Source organism: Elephas maximus, chromosome 14 (genome assembly GCF_024166365.1).
Source record: "Elephas maximus indicus isolate mEleMax1 chromosome 14, mEleMax1 primary haplotype, whole genome shotgun sequence".
Taxonomy (NCBI): Eukaryota; Metazoa; Chordata; class Mammalia; order Proboscidea; family Elephantidae; genus Elephas; species Elephas maximus.
Genome location: NC_064832.1, coordinates 28,386,761 through 28,409,729, shown reverse-complemented (window position 1 = coordinate 28,409,729; position 22,969 = coordinate 28,386,761). Strand labels below are relative to the sequence as shown.

The following is a 22,969-nucleotide window of genomic DNA, read 5'->3' as shown; positions in this document are numbered from 1 at the left end:
TTCTGGTCCTGAGAGATGCAGATGAAGTGGTGTGAAGGGTTGGGCTTTTTTTTTTGTTCCTAAAAATTAAACGAACAAAAAAAAAAGTACAACAATCCAAACCCAACTATCTCATTGCGCGTCGTTTACACTCTGGGAGGCGTTTCTCCCGCGTGGCTCCGCTGGGGACGAGCCGCCTCCTGACGCCGGCGCTCCCTCCAGGCCGAACCCGTTCTTCCGCGGCGGGCATCTGGCTCCGAGGCGCGCAGGCGGCCTCGCTCCGGGCACCACCGTGGCGACCTCAGCGCCCCTTGCGGGCGCGCGCACCCTTGGGAGGGGAAGCACAGCCCGGCACCGCCCACCGCTCGCGGGTGGGCGGGGCGGGCGGCGCGGGCGGCGGCGGTTGGAGGCACCGGAAGGACGCTCGCCTCTCCTCACCCACCCCTTCCCAGGGGAGAGGCGGAACAAAGGCCGAGCCAAGCCGGGGAGGCGGAGAGCGGTGGTGCGGGAGGGGAGGGCGGCGCGGCGCGGCGGGACCGCCTCGGCGCCGCGAGTCCATTTTGTCGCCGTGCCGGGCGTTCGCCTGGGCGGTCCCGGCGGCTGCTGGACCGGCGGCCGCGCGGCATCAGGCGGGCCCCTCCCACGTCGCCGGAGGTCCGAGATAAGTCCCGGCCGCGGGGCTCCTCTGCGGAGAGACGGGGCTGGGGTCCCTCGGACCTGCCGCGAGGGTGGGGAGTCGCCCCGGCCGGGCAGGGGCCTGAGTGGGCGGGGGCTGGCGGAGGGCGCGCTCTGAGGTCGGGCGCCGGCGGCAGCGCGGAAAGCAGCGGGCGGCGGCGGCGGCGGCGGCGGCGGGCGGCGTGGTGTGCCGGTGCTCCGGGAGAGCTGCCGCTGCCGGCGCCTCGGCGTCGCCTCGAAGAGAAGCGGCGACCGGGAGCCGGCGGGCTGAGCACGCGCCGCCCGCCGCGCACTGAGCCCGGGAGGCCTGCCTGCGCCGGGGGAGGGCGCCAACGACGAGACCGTCGGTACAAAGAGCGCCAGCCTCGCCCACGGCTCCCGGCTCCTTCTCCAGGTGCTAGCGGGCTGGTTTTATTTGTCGGGGACGATTGAAAAAAATGAGGATGGAGACTGCGGACCCTCTGCCAATAAATGGGTAATGCCATCTTTTTTCCCCTTTTTTTTTGCAGTAGACTGTAGTTTGACTGTCGGTTACAACGTGAAAAAACCTGGTTGTCTTGGCCTGGAAAATAGTAACCCTGCGGAATATACCTGCTTACAGGGAACAGAGGTAAATCACAATACTTTTCCCTATGTCATCTTCACATAAAAAAAATGAATAAATAAATAAAGCACCCATTTGCTTTAGGCCCAGAACCTTTTATGAACTGTGTGCGGGTGGTCTTTTTATATTTTGTCAAAACTCGAAAATAGAATCCATACTTGGAAATTCTTTCTTATTATTACATGTAAGGAGCTCTGATGGCAAATGGTTAAGGGTTTGGCTGGTAACCAAAAGGTTAGCAAGTTTGAACCCACCCAGTACCTCCAAGAGAGAAAAGATCTGGCTATCTGCTCCTGTAAAGATTACAGCCTAGAAAACCCTATGGGGCAGTTCTAGTCTGTCACACGGGGTACCTGTGAGTTGAAGTATACATTTGACATGTACTATATCCAAAGGTAAGGAGCCCTGGTCACTCCGTGGTTAAAGTGCACGGCTGCTAACCAAGAAAGGTCTCAGTTCAAACCCACCAGTCACTCTGAGGGAGAAAGATGTGGTAGTCTGCTTCTGTAAAGATTAGAGCCTTGGAAATCCTATGGGGCAGTTCTGCTTTGTCCTGTAGGGTTGCTGTGAGTTGAAATCCGCTAGACTGGCAACTGGCTTGGTCATATCCAATGATGGTTTACACTTCAAAGGAAGAAAGGCCTCAGCACAATTTCTTTCCTTCTCCTGAGCCTTGTAAAGGCTACTAGGTCTTAACAGAAAGGAGCTGGACTCTAGAGACCTTTATGTAATATCCATCTAAAGCAGAATTTCATTTATGTAGGCACTCCCACTAGTAGAGCTGGATGGAGCTGCTGATTTAAATGGTTAATACTGCTTTGTTGCACAATGAGAAGATAAATTTCCTCAGGGTCCCTCTTTCCCTAAAAATCCTGCATTTTCGCACCACCTGACTTAACCTCCTCCCGTGGTCCATCCATAACACTGGGCTGTTCCTTTCATTCTGTACCTGGCCCTACTTGTGCCAGACCTGTTTTGTTCAGATATGTCCATTTTCCTGGAAGTGCTTTGTACGTGCTACCCTATGTAATACTTGTTTTGCTTTGCCTTCCCTTAACATCACTTTTCAGGATCCAACTCTCTGAAGACTTCATCTAGGTTAATACGCTCGTGTTCTAAGGTTTTCAAGTGTGTGTTTACAGTGCACAGTAATTATAAAATCCATTGATGCTGGGTCAGTTCCGACTCTCAGTGACCCTACAGGACAGAGTAGAACTGTCCCATAGAGTTTCCAAGGCACGCCTGGTGAATTCGAACTACCAACCTTTTAGTTAGCAGCCATAGCAGTTAACCGCTATGCCACCAGGGTTTCCATGGTATTTATACATATACGTAATTAAGCCACCTTAACATTTATATCGCTTAACAGCTTACAAAATGGTCACACGTTACTTAATTTCAGCACCACTATGAGTTAAGTACTATAAAATCTGCATTTAATGAAAGATAAAACTGGTACTTGAATAAGTCTTCAAAGGCAAGTTCAGTGCTCTTTCCCTTCCCTGAAGAGCTTTAATTTGTTTAAAAAAAAAAAAAAAGAATTTTAGAAGGGATTTGAGAGAGCCCATGATTAAATTTGATTTTACAGATGAGGATACTAAATTCTTGACCCACTTTCCAGATCATGCTGAGGTCTAAAAATTGGGATACCCAGGTTCAGTGATCACACAATTGAGAAGTCTCAGTCTTTTTTCAGGCCTTAGTTTTTTCACTTACAAAGTTAGGTGTAGCTAGGTGTTTTTAAGCCTGGTACTTCTGTTTTATTCCTGCCTTACAACTTTTATCCAGTTTCAGTAAATATATTGATAATATAGATATGCACACTAATGTTAATGGTCTTAAACTTGTGAACTCCTGTAGGAGTGGTAACAGGTGGGACTTGTTGCTTGTTTTCACTAAGCTCTCTAAAAGTGGTTCTGTTCTAAGGTCAAGAGCTGCATGGGGAGGTGGGACACGCATATATCATAGGTTAGAGGTAATAAAGTGACATACCCTTTCTAAAGAGAAACTTAGCAGGCTTTTCTAGAGCCTTAAAAATGTTCCTACCCTTTGACCGCCTTATTTCCTAAGACAGGGATGCCTGAGGAAATAATCAGAGCCCTGGATCAAAACTTGTACAGGAGGTTCATTTAAATGTTATAATACCAAAATAAACAAATGATCGATAAGAAAGAGCACACCCATAAGGTGGGCTATCATCTTTTTGAAGAACATATAAGGATAGGGGAATGTATGCACTCCCATAAGTCAAAAAAAGTGGATACAAAATTGTATGTACTGTACATTCCCAATTTTGATTGAAGTATATGCATGTGCGCACACATACAGAAGAGATTAAATATACCAAGATAATAATGAGTACAAATTTTATAATTTAAGAAAAGCATTAAAAAAAACTAATTGCATAGATACCATCTCCAAGTTTAGTATGGTATCAGCTTTGTTTTTAATAAGGAGTTTATCATACGTTATACCTTTGTAGGAGTCTTGGTGGTGCAGTGGTTAAGAGCTTGGCTGCTAACTGAAAGGTCCAAAAAACCCGTTGCCGTCGAGTCGATTCCGACTCATAGCGACCCTATAGGACAGGGTAGAACTGCCCCATATGGTTTCCAAGGAGCGCCTGGTAGATTCGAACTGCCAACCTTTTGGTTACCAGCCGTAGCTCTTAACCATTATGCTGCCAGGGCTTCCAGCTGAAAGGTAGGCAGTTCGAATTCACCAGCTGCTCCTCGAAAACCGTGGGGCAGTTCTACTGTGTCCTACAGGGTTGCTGTGAGTTGGAATTCATGCGATGGCAGTGGGTTTGAATTTTTTTGTTTTGGTATACCTGTATAAATGCTGTACGTTTCTGAGTTTAGCAACTGCCTTTTGGTTTATATCTTACCTTTTTAAATATCATTAGATCATTGGATTATCCATTTCTGTTGTTCATGAAAGACACTGCCATTGTCATTACCTTGGCCTGGGACTCTTCGATACTAGACTGGTACTAGAAAAATAGATTTTTATGCCTACCTCTCAAAACAGTTAACCAAATACAGGTGTCCCTTGACATACAGAGGAGTTACATTCTAATCAAGCCTCTTATAAAGCAAATTTCCATAATATAAAATCTATTTTTAATTCATTTCTGTTTAGATCTAGGTATGTTTCTAAGGAGAAGCTGAATGTATTAGTAATTTAAATTACTGTCTTTGTGGAATGAGTGCCGTGTATACCTAACTTGGCAATAGCCTGGCTGCCCATATTTGCAGTTGTGGATAAGAGCTAGGTGGTGCCAACACAGCAGCAGCATATAATATGGCCAACCTAAAAACTGCGTAAGGTCAAGTATAATTAACCTTCTACTTGATCTGTCTGTAGGTCAGGTTTATTTAGACTAAACAACAACAAAAAAAAACCAAACCCAGTGCCATCGAGTTGACTCCGACTCACAGCGACCCTATAGAACAGAGTAGAACTGCCCCATAGAGTTTCCAAGAAGCGCCTGGCGTATTCGAACTGCTGACCCTTTGGTTAGCAGCCGTAGCACTTAACCAGTACCCCACCAGGGTGTCCTTATTTAGACTAAGAAGTATGTATATGGAACAACTTTTTGTTCTATTATAACTAAGGTCACCATCGGTCGGAGCAGACTAAATGGCACCTAACAGCAACTATTCTATACTGAGCAGAAGGAGCTTTTTTGATACCAGTTACACTTCCAGTAGTCATCTCAGAAGTAAGCTATTAGTTGGTAGGTACTTACCAGATACCTACTAAATGCCGACTTTCACTTGACTCGGTATTAGATACTATGTAAATAATCTTACTTCTGTAGATAAACCTAGAGTGCTTGACTTTGACTACTTTTTGAAAGCTGGGATTAACCTCACATACAGAGTTAGGTGATGGATACTTTTAATAGGTACCAACCTATTTGGGATAGTAATAGGTCCATGTTTGCTGAGTTTATGGTTGTAAAAGAAAATGATTTGTTTGAGAGATAAAATCTGCCACCTTCATTTAAACCCATTTACATTTATTTGGAAGCAAAGAAACTGGGCATTTCTGGTCCGTAAAACTGGCAGAAATCAGTAATTCCAACTTAATGAACTTAATTCCAAATCTTAACAGGTAAAGATACATGTAATATATGGGTTTGGTTGGTACTGACTATGGGAATGCAAGATGTTAAAATAGCTGTCTCATAGGCTGTAGTTCATGGGAATGTTTCCCTCAAATTCAGACACTCATTTTATTCAGATTGATGCCATCTGGATGGGGAAGAATGGGAGTTATATCTGGTCTAGCTGGTATCTTGAAGCCCTATTGATTTAATGCTGTGAAATTACAGGAATTACACACTAATATCTTGGGTGATTATCAAGTGACACAGGAAATGGGAAAAATATAAGATGAAAAGGAGGATGGTGGAATAAGGAAAGAATGGGAGGAAATCAAAAGATTGTCCTCACTGAAACAGCACAGGCAAGACGAGTTAAAAGAACAGTTAATGAAGGAAAGATTCAAGGCTGAATGGTGGTACAGAGAAGAGAATAAAAGAAAGCATTTTTTTCCGGAGTGGTCTGAACTAATCAGATGATAAAGTGTTTTTTTTTATTTTTGAGGATGGGTTACCTTAGAGCAACAACCTTTTATGAACTTTCATATCAGTTGTACAAATGAGAGAAACTGTAATATGTATAAATGATTTGTCAGAAGTCACAGACTGAGAGCCAGACAAGTATGTCAGTCTCCTCACAGGTCTGCATCCAGAGATTTCCAGTACTACATTTATTTTATAAAAGCTAAAACAGTACTGTAGCAGATTAAGCTCTTTGCTAAGGTTTCTGAAATTTTACTTTTTTACCTCAATATGGTTTTCTTATAGCTGACCTTCCATTTTAGTTTTTCCCCCAAATTTTTATTGTGAAAACTTTCAAACATACAGAAAATTCAAAAGAATACTACATATACAGTAAGTTTCTTTATATCTTTCACCTAGATTCGGTAGTTGTTAACTAAACCCTTGGTAAGTTTAAAGAAGGCGTTACTAGTGGATCTCAGACTAAAATAGAATACCGTACACTACCTGAAAATAACTATTTTGCTGAGAGGAAGTGATTTAAAAAAGGTGAGCCTTTTTTCTTTGTTCCCAAGATAAGATTGGTAGCTCTCAGTTCAGTAGAGTTCAGCGTCATTTCCTTTGTTCCTTGGTCAAGTGACAGTGTTTGCTATCTCGTTACCTGATGTTTAGGTATTGCTTCGATATTCCCAAATCCAAACTGCCTCACAGAACAGGGTGGAAGTTTGGTTTAAATATTAGTACAATTTGGCTCTGTAAGATACAAAGTATAATATATTGATTTTTCCTTTTGTTCCCTAATGTGAATTGAAATAAAAGAAATCATAGGTAACATTTTGAACAACTTCATATTGCTACCAGCCAATGGAATTTAATGGTGAATTTTAATGGGAAAGTTTCTTTTTCTAATAGGTTTTATAAGGAGAAAGTTAACTTTTGTTTGAATGAATGAGCACCTTTTGCAGTGTAATCATTATGGATTGTTCATTTGAAAACACAAATTCTAGGAGGAGGAAGTCTCATACAGAGGTATAGCTTTTCTATTTTATATGGCTCCTTTGTAAGCATTGGCTTTTCCATTTTTAGTATTCTGGTGTTTTATATTTTTCATTTGTAGAGACAGTTGTTGCTATATAGCCATTCAAGATAGGATTTATAAAGCACTTTTCATTGTCTTTCTTGAGGGCAGCAGGTATCTTAACAATTTGTTTAAAAACAAACCTGGTGGTAGTTATACTATCGAAACTCACAACTGTACATCAAAAAGTGAATTTTATTGTATGTAAATTTTAAAATATATTTTAACATATAAGTACTGCTGGAAAAAAGGTTGCCCGTTTTCCAGAGTGGTGGTAGAGAAGAAAGTACATATTCAGCTATTTTTATTCATTGGTATAAAACACTTAGGAAATTTTTAATTGGTGAGAAAATAGATTTCTGTGCTTTGAAATTAAAAATTTTTGGTGTTCAAAAAAATTAAAGATCTCACTTACATGAGATACCTATAATAGGCATATGTGTAGAGACCAAAGTGTTTTAATGGTTACCAGAGTTGGGGCGGGGGAGGGAATGAGAGCTGTGCTGACAGGGTACTGAGTTTCTGTTTGGGGTGATGTAAAACTTTGGGAAATGAACTGTGGTGATGGTAGCATAATATGATGAATGTTATTAATGTCACTGAATTCTATACTTAAAAATGGCTAAAATTGGAAACTTTTTATAATATATATTTTACCATAATAAAATTTTTTAAAAAATTCAGAGGAAGACATGAATGTTGGAAAACTCATTTGCCTTTATATGCTTAACATTGTTAAGTTGAAACGTTTGAAACATTGAACTACAATTTTTTTCATAAATCTTTTATATTGGGAACAAATTAGCTAAAAAAAGCAGTAAAGGGATGTAAGCTCTATTGATTTCTTCTAGAGAGAGCTTGAGTATAAAAAGGAGGCATAAAACTAAGGCAAGAAGAAAACAGTGTTTAGCTTTTAAGATTAATTTGAAATAAAGCTTTAATCAGTATCATTAAAAATGGAACAACAGGATCTACAGTATTTTTGATGCAGTTTTTGAAAAGGGGGCTTTCCAAATAGTATTTTCCCTGTGGTTCATTTTAAGTTAAGAGCTGTAAGTCGATCGTAGCTTTGGCATAGCTGTTTACTCACAATTTCTCTAAGACATTTTTCTTCTGTATAGCAGAATGTCTTCACTTTTGGTCATACTCGATTGCCTTAAAATTCGTGGCTCCTTTTGGAGTATCCTGTTTTCTTGACGGTTTCTCTTTGCCTTGGGTGCCTTTTTTCCTTCCCCTCATCCCTACCTCTTGCTGTCTTTTGATTTTCCTGTTGTTTAACATGTTGGACAGGATTTTCTGGAATTATCAACTATATAAGGATGAGTAAATTAGATTTATTTTGAGTGCTGATGCCACTACTTTGCCATTTCTTCTGGATAAAGGGTAGAATTTCTAGATGAAAGATGACAGCAGTGGAGGTGATACAGTTTGACAGGGTTGGGTTTGGAGAACCATCAAAAGTTTACCTTTTCTGTTCTGAAGAGTCAGGATATTTTACTTGATAACCTAGAGAGCGTGCTCTCCTTAGTTTTTATAGCTGTTCTCTTCCCAATGCATTTTCAGAGGGTATATGATTTCTCATGTCACAAAGATCTTTCAGAAAAATCACCTAATCACATTTTTTACACTTTCAGAAAAATCACCTAATCACACCTTTTTTACATATGGCACTAAATTTGAGACAAAAGAATCCTTTAAATACATATATGTACATACATATATGTGTAAAATACATAATATAATTAATGTAATATAAAACCATAAACTAGCCCTACAAGCTCAGTTTATCTTTTAAATATTGTTTGTCTTATACTAGATAATAACTCTGACTTTTGAAATTACTGCTGAAGTATTTACTTGTTTTTGATCATAAGATGGCCTATAGATGATTAAGATTCTGTTTATCTTGGTGCTGATGTGATTATCTAACCAGTTGTTAGTCAAGTCAGTTCCAACTCATGGTGTGTCAGAGTAGAACTCCACAGGGTTTTTTTTTTTTTTTTGGTATTTATTTTGTTGCTGCTGTTCAGAATATACACAACAAAACATAGACCAGTTTAAAAGTTTCTACATGTACAGTTCAGTGACATTGAGTACTTTCTTCCAGTTGTGCAACCATTCTCACTCTCCTTCTGAGGTGTTCCTCTGCCATTAACATAAACTCACTGTACCCTAAGGTTCCTATTTAATCTTGCCAGTTGCACTTGTCAGTTTGATCCCATATAGATAGATCTTAAAAGAGCGTAATGTTAAAGACAGACATTTTTGACTAAAGCTAAACTATTTGGTTTTGTGGAGACTTGAGGGGATATTTTTGGTTTAAGGTTTAAAGATTATTTAAGGGCAGTAGTTTTAGGAGTTCATTCAAGCTCCGTAGCTCCAGGAAGTGTGGACTCCATGAAAATTATAATTTCTGTTTTACATTTTCCCCCTTTTGATCAGGATTCTCCAATAGATCAAATGTTCTGTAATGGTAGCCAGGCACCATCCTGTTCTCCTGGTCTCATGGCAAAGGAGGCAATTAGCTACACATTCCGTTTTCTCCTATTCCTTACTCTTCTCTTTATGTTGCTCCGCGTGAACAGAGACCAATTGTTGTGCCTTGGATGGCCGTTTATAAGCTTTTAAGACCCCTTTTTACATAAGGAACTAGGAGTAGAACAGAAGCACAAAACACATTGTTAGGCCACGTAATTGGGATGTCCCATGAAACCATGACCCTAAACCTCCAAACCAAGGAACCAAATCCCATGAAGTGTTTGGTGTACATAAGCAGTCTCAGCAGCTACTTTTTTTTTGGTCATTGTTATAAATATATACCACAAATTTTGCCAATCCAGCTTTTTATAGGTGAACAACTTATTGACAGTAATTGCAGTAATTTGCTCTGCATTCCTACACTTAATGTGAATTTTCCATGACAGTAAACAGACTTTGTACTCCGTAGCAATACCCCCCCTCCCTTTTTTCCCCCTCCATCCCACCCCTGGTAACCATTAATTAACCTTGGTCTCTATACATTTGCCTGTTCTTGTCTTTTTATATAAGTGAAGTCATACAATATTTGTCTTCTTGTGATTGACTTATTTCACTCAGTATAATATCTTTAAGCTTTATGCGTACTGGATGAGTAGTATTCCATTGTATGTATGTACCACATTTTGTTTATCCATTCATCTGTTGATAGTCATTTAGGTTGTTTCTACTTTTTGGCTATTGTGAATAGTGCTGCAAAGAACATTGGTGAACAAGTCTTTATGTCTCTGCTTTCACGCCTTTTGGGTATATATCTAGGAGTGGAATAGCTAATTTTTTGGAAGTAGATCACTAGGCCTTTCTTCCGAGGCATCTCTGGGTGGACTTGAACCTCCAACATTTCAGTTAGCAGTGAAGTGTTTTACCACTTGTAGCCACCTAGGGTCCTATATATATATATATCCCTCAGTAAACTGAATAAGGAAATATTTGGCACTGTAAAGTCTTAAAACTTTAGGGGATGAATGCTGTGCGTTTTAAAATTGCATTGAGAAATGGTGTTTCCTAGATCAGGGTTAAGAGTCTCAAAATTTTTGGTCTCAGGACCCCATTGTTGTTGTTAGGTGCCGTTGAGTCAGTTCGAGCTCATAGCGACCCCTATGTACAACAGAACGAAAACACCTCCCTGTCCTTCGCTATCCTCACAATCATTGTTATGCTTGAGCCCCTTGTTGCAGCCAGTGTCTCAATCCATCTTGTTGAGGGTCTTCGTCTTTTCACTGACCCTCTACTTTACTGAGGATGAGGTCCTTCTCCAGGGACTGAACTGATCCCTCCTGATAACATGCCTAAAGTATGTGAGATGAAGTCTAGCCAGCCTTTCTTCCAAGACAGATTTGTTTGTTCTTCTGGCAGCCCATGGTGTATATTCAGTATTCTTCGCCAACACCCTAATTCAAAGGCATCATCAATTCTTCTTTGGTCTTTTTTATTTGTTGTGCAGCTTTCACATGCATATGAGGTGATTGAAAATACTGTGGCTTGGGTGAGGTGTACCTTAGTCCTTAAAGTGACATCTTTGTTTTTCAACACTTAAAAGAGGTCTTTTGCAGCAGACTTGACCAAACACAGTGTGTCATTTGATTTCTTGACTACTGCTTGCATGGGTGTTGATTGTGGATCCAAGTAAATACCATCCTTGACAACTTCAGTCTTTTCTCTGTTTATCATGATGGTGCGTACTGGTCCTGTTGTGAGGATTATTGTTTTATATTAAGGTGTAATCCATACCCCATTACACTTAAAAATTGAGGATTCCAAGAGCTTTTCCTTCTGTAGATTCTGTCTATGGATATTTACTGTATTAGAAATTAAAACTAAGAAGTTAAAAAAATTAATTAAAAATGTTAATAAACCCACTACATGTTAACATAAATAATTTATGAAAAATATATTTCCAAAACAAAAATTGAGTGGCATTGCTTTGCATATTTATAGATTTCTTAAGTGAATGTCAGCTTAACAGAAGACAACTTGAGTTTTATCTGCTTCTGCATTCAGCTTACTGCAATAAAATATTGTGGTTGCAAAACAAAACCAAAGGGGCATACCAGCCCCCGGGGTAAGGACTAGAAGACAGGAGAGAACAGGAAAGTTGGTAATAGGGAACCCAGGGTTGAGAAGGGAGAGTGTTGGCATGTCGTGGGGTTGTTAACCAATGTCATAAAGCAGTATGCATACTAATTGTTCAATGAGAACCTAGCTTGTGCTGTAAACCTTCATTTAAATGGAGGAAAAAAAAAAACCACAACTGATTGAAATATACAGTGAAACCTGTGAGAGCTGGAACTCAATGGGACTGCCTTATTTTTCTGGGTCTTGCAAGTTTTCTGCCATTGGTAGGGTATAGTCTTTTTTTTTTTTTTAACCATTTTTGTATCACTTGTTTTAATGGAAAATATTTGAGTTTTCCTTCTCTGACAGGTTTCCTCCTTAAACACGTTCTGGCTTTCATAGGTTTTACTGTATAAAGAAAATACAGCCTCACACAAATATGTAGTTGGTAAACGGAGGGATATTCTTTTAGCTTTCTCAGATAATTACGGATCTCGTCTGATACTATACCAAAACTGAAACAAATTGTTGTCTGTTATTGGTTAGTTAACAATATAGAATCTGAAATCATAATGTTGAGCATTTCGGTGTTTGTTGTATTTTGAATTTTTTACCCATATAAGATTTGTAACATTGTGCATTGATGATTTGAAAAAATATTGGTTAACTGGGTTATGCAGATCTCTAAATTAGGTATTTCATTATACAGTATGCCCCCAAGAAAACACATTTGTTAATAATCACCATCTATTTCATCAGAAAAGCCTTTAATTAATCGGAAACCGTCAAGCTCACAGTGGCAAATACAAGTTTTCCAAAATTCTAATTAAAAAAAAAAAAGTCAGTTTTTATCATTGGCAAGAAATAAGGTCAGTTGTTTTCCTTGCCATGAGGGCTCGTTTTGTTCATTTTCGAGAAACTATCTGCAAGATACCTAATTCTGAATAGCCATAGTTTCTTATTTTTTCTTGAAAGTAAAAATGGTGTTCCCATGAAGAAGTGGCTGGTTCTTCTTGCAGCTCAGTCATATAAATATTTTCCTCCAGTCAGTATCTGCTAGTATGCAACAGAAATGCTTTAAGTTTAGTTCCTATTTTATCACATAAAATATTAAAAAGTACTCAAGCGTCGAGATTTAGTATTAATTTTTACTGCATCGCCTCACGCCTATCTCATCAGGAGTGTGTGGTGAGAGAATACAATGACTGCTAGTCCGTTTTGGTGCTATTTACTGCCTTACTTGATTCCTGCTAAGGCTCTGGCAATTGTTTACCTGTCATTGCTTTTGTATTATGACTGTAAAAGTCAACATGGTACAAAAGCAAATAACATCTTAACATTTTGAAAATAGTTTTGACCTCATGAATGTTCTGAAGGAGTCTTAGGGGCACCTAGGTTTCTGCAGATCACAATATGAGAACAGATGCTCTAGATTGTACAAGATGGCTTTTGATAACTTTTCTGGACTTAAAAAAATTTAATCCTTTAGGGAAGAGTGAGCTGCAACTCTCTTCATCTTGTGTCTTTACTTGCGATGTTAGTAATTGTAACCTTGCCTTTGAAATAGAAAAATATGCCAGTTCCTGAGTACGTGCTTGCATCTATATTTCTGTGCTCCTTTCTTTTAAATAGCATACCATTTTATATTTGTGGGCCCAGAGTAAAGAGCTCGTTCTATTCAGACACTGAGTAGCTTTGTTTCTGATAGCTAGTAGTCAGCTCTCTGTTTTAAAACAATCAGTTGGGTCCTGCTGGCTCAACTTGCCGTTGTCCTTGTCCTAACCCTGTCTTAGCCAAAGACTGTTGTTGGGGAGTCCACACAAAGGCCTTGTGTACAGGGTTCCCTACTAATAAGGAGTGCGTTCTAGTCCCAGTGGATTAAATCTGCTTTGGTTTATGTTCCCTTCCTAAATTTCTCACTTACTTGCTTTATTTGGCTGGCTATTTCAGTGAAGGATCTTTTTTAATGCCTGTGAAGATAGCTTTTTCTAATTATTACATAGGTCCTAGTAGAGGGGATTACTGGAGTAAAATAAACTTTCTTTTTCTATGGTAGGATGTAATGGAGCTGCTTGAAGAAGATCTCACGTGCCCGATTTGTTGCAGTCTGTTTGATGATCCTCGAGTTTTGCCCTGCTCGCACAACTTCTGCAAAAAATGTTTAGAAGGGCTCTTAGAGGGAAATGTGCGGAATTCCTTGTGGAGACCGTCTCCGTTCAAGTGTCCCACCTGCCGTAAGGAAACATCAGCTACTGGAGTCAATAGCCTGCAGGTCAATTACTCCCTGAAGGGTATTGTGGAAAAGTATAACAAAATCAAGATCTCTCCTAAAATGCCAGTGTGCAAAGGACACTTGGGGCAGCCTCTCAATATTTTCTGCCTGACTGACATGCAGCTGATCTGTGGGATCTGTGCTACTCGTGGTGACCATACCAAGCATGTCTTCTGTTCTATTGAAGATGCCTATGCTCAGGAAAGGAATGCCTTTGAGTCTCTCTTTCAGAGCTTTGAGACTTGGCGTCGGGGAGATGCTCTTTCTCGCTTGGATACCTTGGAAACTAGCAAAAGGAAATCCCTACAGTTACTAACTAAAGATTCAGATAAAGTGAAGGAGTTTTTTGAGAAGTTACAACACACATTGGATCAAAAGAAGAATGAAATTTTGTCTGACTTTGAGACCATGAAACTTGCAGTTATGCAAGCCTATGACCCCGAGATCAACAAACTCAACACCATCTTGCAGGAGCAACGGATGGCCTTTAACATTGCAGAGGCTTTCAAAGACGTGTCAGAACCCATTATATTTCTGCAACAGATGCAGGAGTTCAGGGAGAAAATCAAAGTAATCAAGGAAACTCCTTTACCTCCCTCTAATTTGCCCACAAACCCTTTAATGAAGAACTTTGATACCAGTCAGTGGGAAGAGATAAAACTAGTAGATGTGGATAAACTTTCTTTGCCTCAAGACACTGGCACGTTCATAAGCAAGATTCCCTGGAGCTTTTATCAGTTATCTGTAGTGCTCCTCCTGCTTGGCCTTCTCATTTCCTTTGGGCCTGCCATGTCCTTGGAATGGTCTTTATTTGATGAATTTGCAGCTTGGAAAGAACATCTTTCAAACGTTAGTTCCTCCTATCTAACTAAATCAGCTGATTTTTTAGAACAGTCAGTTTTTTACTGGGAACAGGTAACAGATGGGATTTTCATTTTCAGTGAAAAATTCAAGAATTATACTTTAATGGTACTGAACACTGTGGCAGAATTTGTGTGCAAATATAAACTATTATAAAACCTGTTCAAGTAAATAGTTCTCTGTCCTTTGTTGTTAGAAATTTGTTAGAGAACAGAGTAGTAGTTCAGATTCAGTAACAATTCTAGTCAGATATTGCATTCAAAAGTATATCTTTCAAAAATAATGCCCTGTATATATTTTTCAAGTTAGATAGCATAAAGATAAAAGTGAAATTAATAGTACAGTCCTGAACCTCCTTCCTTCTTTTAAAGAGTACTTTTGAAATTTTTTTTTTTTAAATTAGCACCCCCCGCCCCACCCTAATGTTGTGTGTTTAAATTGTGATAAAACTAGGAGGTGAAAGAGAACATGTGATCTAATAGTGTAGTGATGAGGTGGTCTAATAGTGATCATGAAGCATAAAGACTAGTAAAGTAGTTTTTGATGGTGAACATTCTTTAAAAAAGGAAAGAATTTGAAGATACTAGTGGATTTCTTTTTTAAGAGAGGGTTGATCCCATTATTGCCAAAATATAAATCTAATATAAACAAAGTAGTATTTTCTTGCAAAAAGTTTACATTTTTAGGAGGGGTGGAGATTTCAGCCTTCCCCTTGAAGTTATCACCAGAGGAATAAACAGCAGCGTTAGATGGGCTCTGCAAGCGAAGGCAAAAGGCCTAATACATGCCAAGAGCAGAAAATGGGAAAGCCACCTTTCTACTGACTGCTAAGTGTTGTGTTGTTGCAGTGGTTGTACAGTTAAACCAATATACTTGCTTAAGAATTTTTTTAAGAGTAGTAAGAAAGACTAATTTGACAACAGATGAAGCAGCTGTTTATTATAAAATACAAAGTAATCTGCTAAACACTAATGCTGTCCTGTCTGCTCCCATGAGATAGATACCCTAGCTACCACAGAATAAAAATACTTAATTTTCTCACCTTGCTTAGAATTCAGAAGAGAACAAAGAAGCAACCTTATCTTAACTGCTCTCTAGTCTGCCTTATTTCTTTTATGGAACAAGACATTCCTTTGAAAGTCTATTACATGGGATAGAATTTCAGAGAATAGACCTACACTCTATAATAATCTATGAGTTTGCTTACCTGACATGAGGATTCACAGTAGATATGGGGCCTGGGGTGAGGGGCTGCTTTTCTGCTCCCAGTATTTTTGAAATGTAGATTTATTATCATTGTCATGATTTTTTTTTTTTAATGGAGTAAAGAAAAGGGATCTATTCGATCTCTGTTTTCAGATACATTGGCAGTTTTCCTTATACTACTATTGAGTTTCTCCTCTATTGCTCCTTTCATTTTGTGTACTACAAGTTCCCAAGCAACTCTTTGGGAACACAGTTATGGATACACTGTTTGCTTTATAAGTTACCTGGAAATCTAGGTCTGTTTTTTGTTACTTTCCACTCCCCTCTGTTTTCTTAATCACATATGACTAACACCATTTATGGTTACAGGTTGATTTACAAGTTCATAAGGCTGTGGCTGATGGTTTGTAGCCTCTAAGCAAGGGAAGAAATGAGTAGTCAGGAACTGGCACTTTGAACGTGGGAGCGAAGATGTTCACAACAAGGTTTTCTACTATAAAGGAGTTTCCTGCATCTCGGTTAGCACAAATGTTAGAAGGCAGAGACCAAGAATTCAGGATGGTTGGTGGCCAGATTTTTGTGGACAGAGATGGTGTTTCATTTAGTTTTATCTTAGATTTTTTGAGAACTCACCAGCTTTTATTACCTACAGACTTTTCAGACTATCTTAGGCATCAGAGGGAGGCTGTTTTGTATGAACTTGATTCTCTCGTAGATCTCTTAAACCAAGAACTTCTGCTACAGCCAAAATCTGTGCTCTTGGAGATGCATTTCTCACTCCGAAACACTCAAGCTTTTTTCAGAGTATTTGGCTGTTGCAGCAAAACAATTGAGATGCTAACCGAGAAGATTACAGTGTTTGTAGAGCAACCTTCAGCACCTACCTGGAGTACTAATCCTTTCCCTCAGATGACCTTACTTCTACTGCCTCCACAGAGACCATCTTACTATGACTTGGTTTTCCAGTGTGGCTCATGCAGCACAACTGATAATCAAACTGGAATCAGGTATTTTGTACTTTGAAGCATCTCTCCTCTAGAACCAGTTCCTTATGTTTCCCCTCAAAACAGAAAGTTCCTCATGCTTGCAACTTCTTGGAAAAATGACGATTCAAAACAATGTTTTGGGGTAACCAGTGGATTTGGGTTATAAGTAGAATGACAAAATTATTGTCCAAACTGGGAGATTTTTCAGAGTGAAAGGGAGTGCTTTATGTGGGACAACCAGGAATAAACAGACTGTCCCAAGAAAACTAACAAGTGGTAGCAGGAAACAATTTTATACATTATTATTCCATTGCTGATGAATTTGTCTTAGGAATGAAACACTCCCCCTTTTTTCCCCCAAGAGTTTCTTAGTGTCTGGCATACAGTAAAGGCTCAGTAGTTTAGCCTCTGTGATTTCCTTTCACAGTATGTATATTTATTCTTTCAGTCCTTACGATTTACCTCTTGACTATTTTTCTTCATCCCCTCTTTTAAACACCTTTATGGGCAAATACATCCCATGGCAAATTTGGTATCCTGTGATAATCCTTGGAAACCCTGGCAGTGCAGTGGTTAAGAGTTACAGCTGCTGACCAAAAGGTCAGCAGTTCAAATCCACCGCATGTTCCTTGGAAACCCTATGGGACAGTTTTACTCTGTCCTGTAGGTCGCTATGAATCGGAATCTACTCGACAGCACTGGGTTTTTTTTTGGGGGGGTATTATATCCTTAACAGGAGCCCTGGTGGTGCAGTGGTTAAGCACATGGCTGCTAACTGAAAGGTCAACAGTTTGAGCCCACCAGCCACTCTGCGGCAGATACGGCAGTCTGCTTCTGTAAAGATTACAGGTTTGGAAACCCTATAGGGCAGTTCTGTTCTGTCCTATATGGTTGCTATGAATTGGAATCAACTTGGTGGCAGTGCGTTTTTATTATATCTTTGGCATTCTTTAGACAACTCAAGATATTGGGATAGGCTCACTATATGTTGGCCTTGAATCGATGGCAACAGGTTTGCTTTCTGGTTTTTGTCAGTGTGTTAAAGAGAGTTGCTCCTGAGTCAGTTATTCACCCCTGCCCCCCTCTCTTCCATCCCCATTCTGCTCTGATGGACACATTTTTCTTACCTTAAAATGTCTTAATGCTGTCCTATCAATACTTCACTGTGAAAGCCAGCTTCCATTTTTAGGAGGAAAAAAAAAAAAGTCTGCATGGGTTTTTTACTGATAGCATTTAAAGTACACTTTATTACTTTGGCAACGGTAGACAGGTTTTGGGATACTTCTAAACATCAGCAATAACCATCAGGAAGGATATTAGCCTGCCTCTCCCACAACACACCCCTTGGTCCTGCTTAATAACTAGAGAACACTGGGTGGCATAACCCAGTATGACGGTTTTTACACTTTACAATTTCCTGCCCTTCCAAACAAAAAGGATGAAATACCATTCTGGGAAAAAAGAGCCAGTCAGACAGACTGATTATAAAGAAAACCAAAGATTCCATCTTTATCTCACTGTTTTAAGATAGCTCTGTGTATAGCTTTCTTTTCATTGGTGGGGCATTAACAAGCAAAATTACTAGTTTTTCGCTTTCTTCAAAATGTATTGTGATAAGATCTCTTGAAGACCCTTTTTCAAAAATGTAAAAATCTAAAGAAAAATGATGTCAGTGATGTTAAGAAGAAACATGCTAGGTAAAAAGATGTCGTGGAAACGTTGAATGTTCTCTAAAAACTATGCCTTCAGAGGAAGTAATTGTAATCTTGAAAAACAAGATTCCTGTGTATATACCACAGTGCCAAGTGGTTTCCCTTTTGTTTGTTGTAAAGTGTTTGTTTTTTAGAAATGGGGCAGGTTTTTCCCTTCCATCTTAATGTGAGAATGGCATTATATTTAAACTTTGAAGATAGATAATGTCAAAACCAGAAGCTATAACTGCCTAGCTAGCATTTATTTTTATATATTGCTCGCTTCCTGGTCTGAATCTATTTAGATGTTTTCTGAAGGTAGAAAGTGGAGGAGTAATCCTGAATGGCTCCTAACAGTCTGGTGTATCATCCAGCTATTCCGTGTAACTCACCAATATGATTTACCACTCTAAGGTGTCTGGTTAGCCTAGCAGGTTGCTCAGTTACTATCTCTGAAGGTCATAGTACTAGAAATAACCTGGCATGCATCTTGCAGATGGTCATTCATGTGACCCCATGTTATCAAGCTCAAGTAATGACCACAAGATTTTAGAGTTTGTGGTAGTATTTAATGTATTCCATCTGACCTCTCCTTTTTAAATTGGTTCAAGTGAAAAAGTGTAGTTGCCTTGTAAATTTTTAAAACAGGTTTCGCTTATGTGTTTCCCACTGGTTTCTTCTATGCTTTTCTTGTGCCTTGAAGTCTTTACTTGTAATTCTTAATCTGGCCTCACAGGGAATCAAGTACTTTGTTCTCTATGATTTCTTGCAAGTATATACCACTTTGTTACTACCGTTTGTATCTTAATTCTTTTGTGAGATATTCTGGTAACATTTTTTCCTCTTTGACAAATGTGTTTAGGCTATACAATCAAGATCTGGGGTTTGAGGTAAATGGAATGATTTACTAATGTTAAAAATTTGCTGTATCAAACATAATAAACTTTTTTTTTTTTTTGAGATGTGCTTTGTAGATAATTCTTAGATCTTACTATTGATTTCTTTGCCTAGAGTGAGTTTCTAAATGTGAGCTACACTCATCACTATTTCAATCATGGTACTTAAAAGGAGGCTTGGGATGTCCCCAAGGGGTCTTTTTACTCCCTAAAAGTACATATAGTTTAGGTTGCTGCCTCGAAGTAATTTTAGTCAGTCTTCACATTTCATAAACAAATGGTGGGAGGATTCAGATACATAAGGATATATAACTATAAAAACAGAAAAACCTGCCATTGAGTCAATTCCAACTCGTAGTGACCCTGTAAGACATAGTAGAACTGCCCTATAGGATTTCTAAGAAGTGGCTGTTGGATTTGAACTGCGGACCTTTTGGTTAGCAGCCATACCACTTAACCACTTAACCACCGCGCCACCAGGGCTCCAGTATGTTATGATGACATTATTAAAGGCAACTATATATAGCAATCTGAAAAGTTCACATACATTTTTCTTGAATTGTGTGTATTGGTTCTGGGGAGTTTTCCCAGAGAATAGGTTTTGCCATTTTGACTCCATAGGTCTAAACACCCCTTGTTTTGCTCTTCAATGATGGATAGTTATTGACTAAAAATTGCTAAGATCTTTGTGACATTTTCATATCTGCAAAGTTTTCACCCTCCCAAAAATGGATCTGAATAAGTTAAAAGAGAAAATCTATAATATCAGGGGCTTAATTGGTAAATTTAGATCTGGTAAAAACTGTAAGTGTATGAAATCTTTATTATAAAAGTTACAGTAAAAATAATCCTTGTTTAAAACAATATTTAGTAAATGGGAAACGAAAATTGGAAATAAATTGTGCTAAATAAAAAATTTATCCAATTTGTTTGATCGAAATGTTTGCTCAAGAAAATTTCTCAATGAAAATTCATCAATGTTCGTTATATTCCTAAATATGGAATTAAAAAATGACTTTGGAGATCAACAGGTTTCTATTTTCAGTGCCCTGAAATTACTGATTTGGATTTGTAAATAAAGTCTGAAAAAAAACAAAATCGGATAAAAAATAGTCTATTCATATATTTGAGGTTATAAGTCAAATTTACATATGTACTTCAATAGTCACTAAAGGCATGTTTTGTAATTAATTTTTGTGTGTGTGTCCTAGGTATGTTTCTATAAAACCTGATAACCGAAAATTGGCCAGTGGAACTAATGTCCTTGGCCTACTGATTGACATTTTACTGAAGGAAGGCTTTCGTCTGGTTGGCACTAGAACAGTATCCTCTGAAGACAAAACTGAATGCTATAGCTTTGAAAGAATAAAAAGGCCTCAAGCCCTCGCTGTGAACAAAACACTGAAACCAGAGACTACCGTCATGCCAGAGCACGCTCAGAAAAAGTTGTTGTCTATTCTTTTAGAGTTAGTAATTTCTTGTTTGGAAATTCCATGTTTGGGGCATGTGTGTTAGTGAAACCTATACTCAGCTGAATTTTTCAGCCTCATCTCCTATCATGCATCTCTATGGAACCACCCCCCAACAGTGCCTAAGCCACGCTGAACTGCTTGCTGCTCTCGAAGCAACACCATGTACTTGGTACTTTGGCACACATTGTACCTTCAGTACTTCTTTCCACTTCTCTTCTACATGAACATTAACACAGCTTCTAAGAATGGGTTTTGGAATCCGAGTGCTTGGTTTCTAATCTCAGCTGTGTGACTTGGGCAAGTCATCAAACCTCTTTGGGCCTCAACTTCTTCATCTTTCAAATGAAGATTATTAAAGGTATCTCCCTCATAGGATATGTGAGGACTAAAGGAGATAACGTAAAGTACTGAATTGATATTGGTGATGACGACGATGGATGGTTCACTTTTAATTACATCTCTTCTGTGAGGCCTTCCTCCTTCCCTAGCATATTAATCAACCCTTTCTTTATATCTGTGTAGACTTACATGCAATCATAAAAACGAACTTTTCTGATTTGAGTATGAGCTCCTTGATCCACTCCACAGTTCACTCTCTGTAAAAGCACTATGCTAAACACTTGGTGGAAACCCTGGTGGCGCAGTGGTCAAGCACTACGGCTGCTAACAAAAAGGTTGGCAGTTCAAATGCACCAGGAGCTACTTGGAAACTCTGGGGCAGTTCTCGTTTGGTTTTGGTTTTAAACATTTGGTGAGAGCAGTAATACCCTTGCTGCCCTGGCAGCATGATATTTTCCAGTGATAAGCTGCTAACCTAAAGGTTTTGGTGATTCGAACCCACCCACCGACTCCACGGGAGAAAGCCATAGCAATCCATTCTGTATAACGATTATAGCCTAGAAAACCCTATGGGGCAGTTCTGTAACATGGGGTCACTATGAGAGCACCTAACAACAATCTGTAAAAGAACTATGCCAAACACTCCAGAAAAGGAATAATACCTTTATTACTAATCAGCACCTAAATTCGGTGAAAAGCTTTGGAATACCCTCACCAACATTTAAAATACACATATACTTTGACTTAGTGATTCCTCTTCTAGATGTTGTGTATGTGTCATCTTAAACACTTGGATAACACCTAGAAGAGGAATCGTTAAGTTATAGTACACCATGTACTTTTCACACAGTAGGGCTAAAACTTGCTGAAGGAAGCAATTGAACACTTTTTAAAAGTACAATTTGTTCATTCCTTGGACATTATACTAAGTTTCAGCATTAAAAAATGACTAAAGACAAAAATCCTTATTCTCAAGGAGGAGTTCACATTCAAGTGAGAAAATGTATCATAACAAAAGATTAGGGAAAAACTCAAAGTTCACCAATGGGAAACTGGTAAATTATGGTTCATACAATGAAATAACGATGTAGCCCTTAAAAAGAATCACGCAGTGGTTTAAAAGCTGATACTGTCCGAATGTTATTAAGTGGGAAAAAAAGCAAGGTGCAGAACAATGTGAAACATTTGTAGGAAATGATACACTTTCTCATATATGCATAGAGTTTTCATCAAAGATACAGGTCACCTGTGGAGAGGGAACTGGTGAGTGGGGTTTAGGGGTAAGAGGAAGATTTACTTTTCCCCAGGCCACGCCACGTAGATACATCATCTACTGTAAGAGGTGGGGATGGCAGGGTGGGGAAGGGCAGCAACAGCCATACCTGAAAGATTTTCTGTGTATGAGTGTGTGTCAGAATGGGAAGGGTATGACATAGTTTATTATCCCTCATACCAACAGAAATTTTACTCTACCATAATTCTTATAAAACCTCTCCACTTCGTAAAGAAGTTGCATTTCAGAAATTTCCAGTAGTTACTTATACGTTTGTGTACTAGGTTGAGGGGAAGAAAGACTTTTTTAAAGAAATCAAGAGTGCCACAAAAGGTTATATATAAAGTACAGAACACTTCAAGATTTGTGATGTTGAGGTTAGGAATTGAAAATAATGATCCAACTAAGAAAAAAAGCTCTAATTTTTTTTTTTTTTTTCTGTGCTACCCATCCTCTCTTTTCTGCAGAAATGCCAACTTA

General features: G+C 39.0%; 2 protein-coding genes across 11 annotated transcripts; both read left to right on the top strand.

Moving 5' to 3' along the window:
• Positions 1-458: 458 nt before the first annotated feature.
• Positions 459-16,300, top strand: TRIM13 (tripartite motif containing 13). Of its 10 annotated transcripts, none has more exons than XM_049853452.1 (3): positions 459-633; positions 1,167-1,264; positions 13,550-16,300. In XM_049853452.1, the coding sequence occupies exon 3, from the start codon at positions 13,556-13,558 to the stop codon at positions 14,780-14,782; it is 1,227 nt and encodes a 408-aa protein (XP_049709409.1). In that variant the 5' UTR covers positions 459-633; positions 1,167-1,264; positions 13,550-13,555; the 3' UTR covers positions 14,783-16,300. The 10 variants fall into 10 exon arrangements, with proteins under 10 accessions (XP_049709409.1, XP_049709408.1, XP_049709407.1 ...); XM_049853451.1 differs by having other exon boundaries at positions 1,164-1,264; XM_049853450.1 differs by having other exon boundaries at positions 459-707.
• On the top strand, positions 16,263-22,715 carry KCNRG (potassium channel regulator). The gene is given in 3 exon segments (XM_049853453.1): positions 16,263-16,278; positions 16,281-16,839; positions 20,617-22,715. Coding segments are annotated over 3 exon segments (879 nt in total). The 3' UTR covers positions 20,921-22,715.
• Positions 22,716-22,969: the final 254 nt, after the last annotated feature.

Excerpts from the sequence above, each read along its gene's own strand:
- TRIM13 (XM_049853442.1), top strand. The coding sequence starts at position 1,133 with ATGCCATCTTTTTTCCCCTTTTTTTTTGCAGTAGACTGTAGTTTGACT. Across the intron at positions 1,265-13,549 it reads CCTGCTTACAGGGAACAGAG|GATGTAATGGAGCTGCTTGA; the intron begins GTAAATCACAAT and ends TTTCTATGGTAG.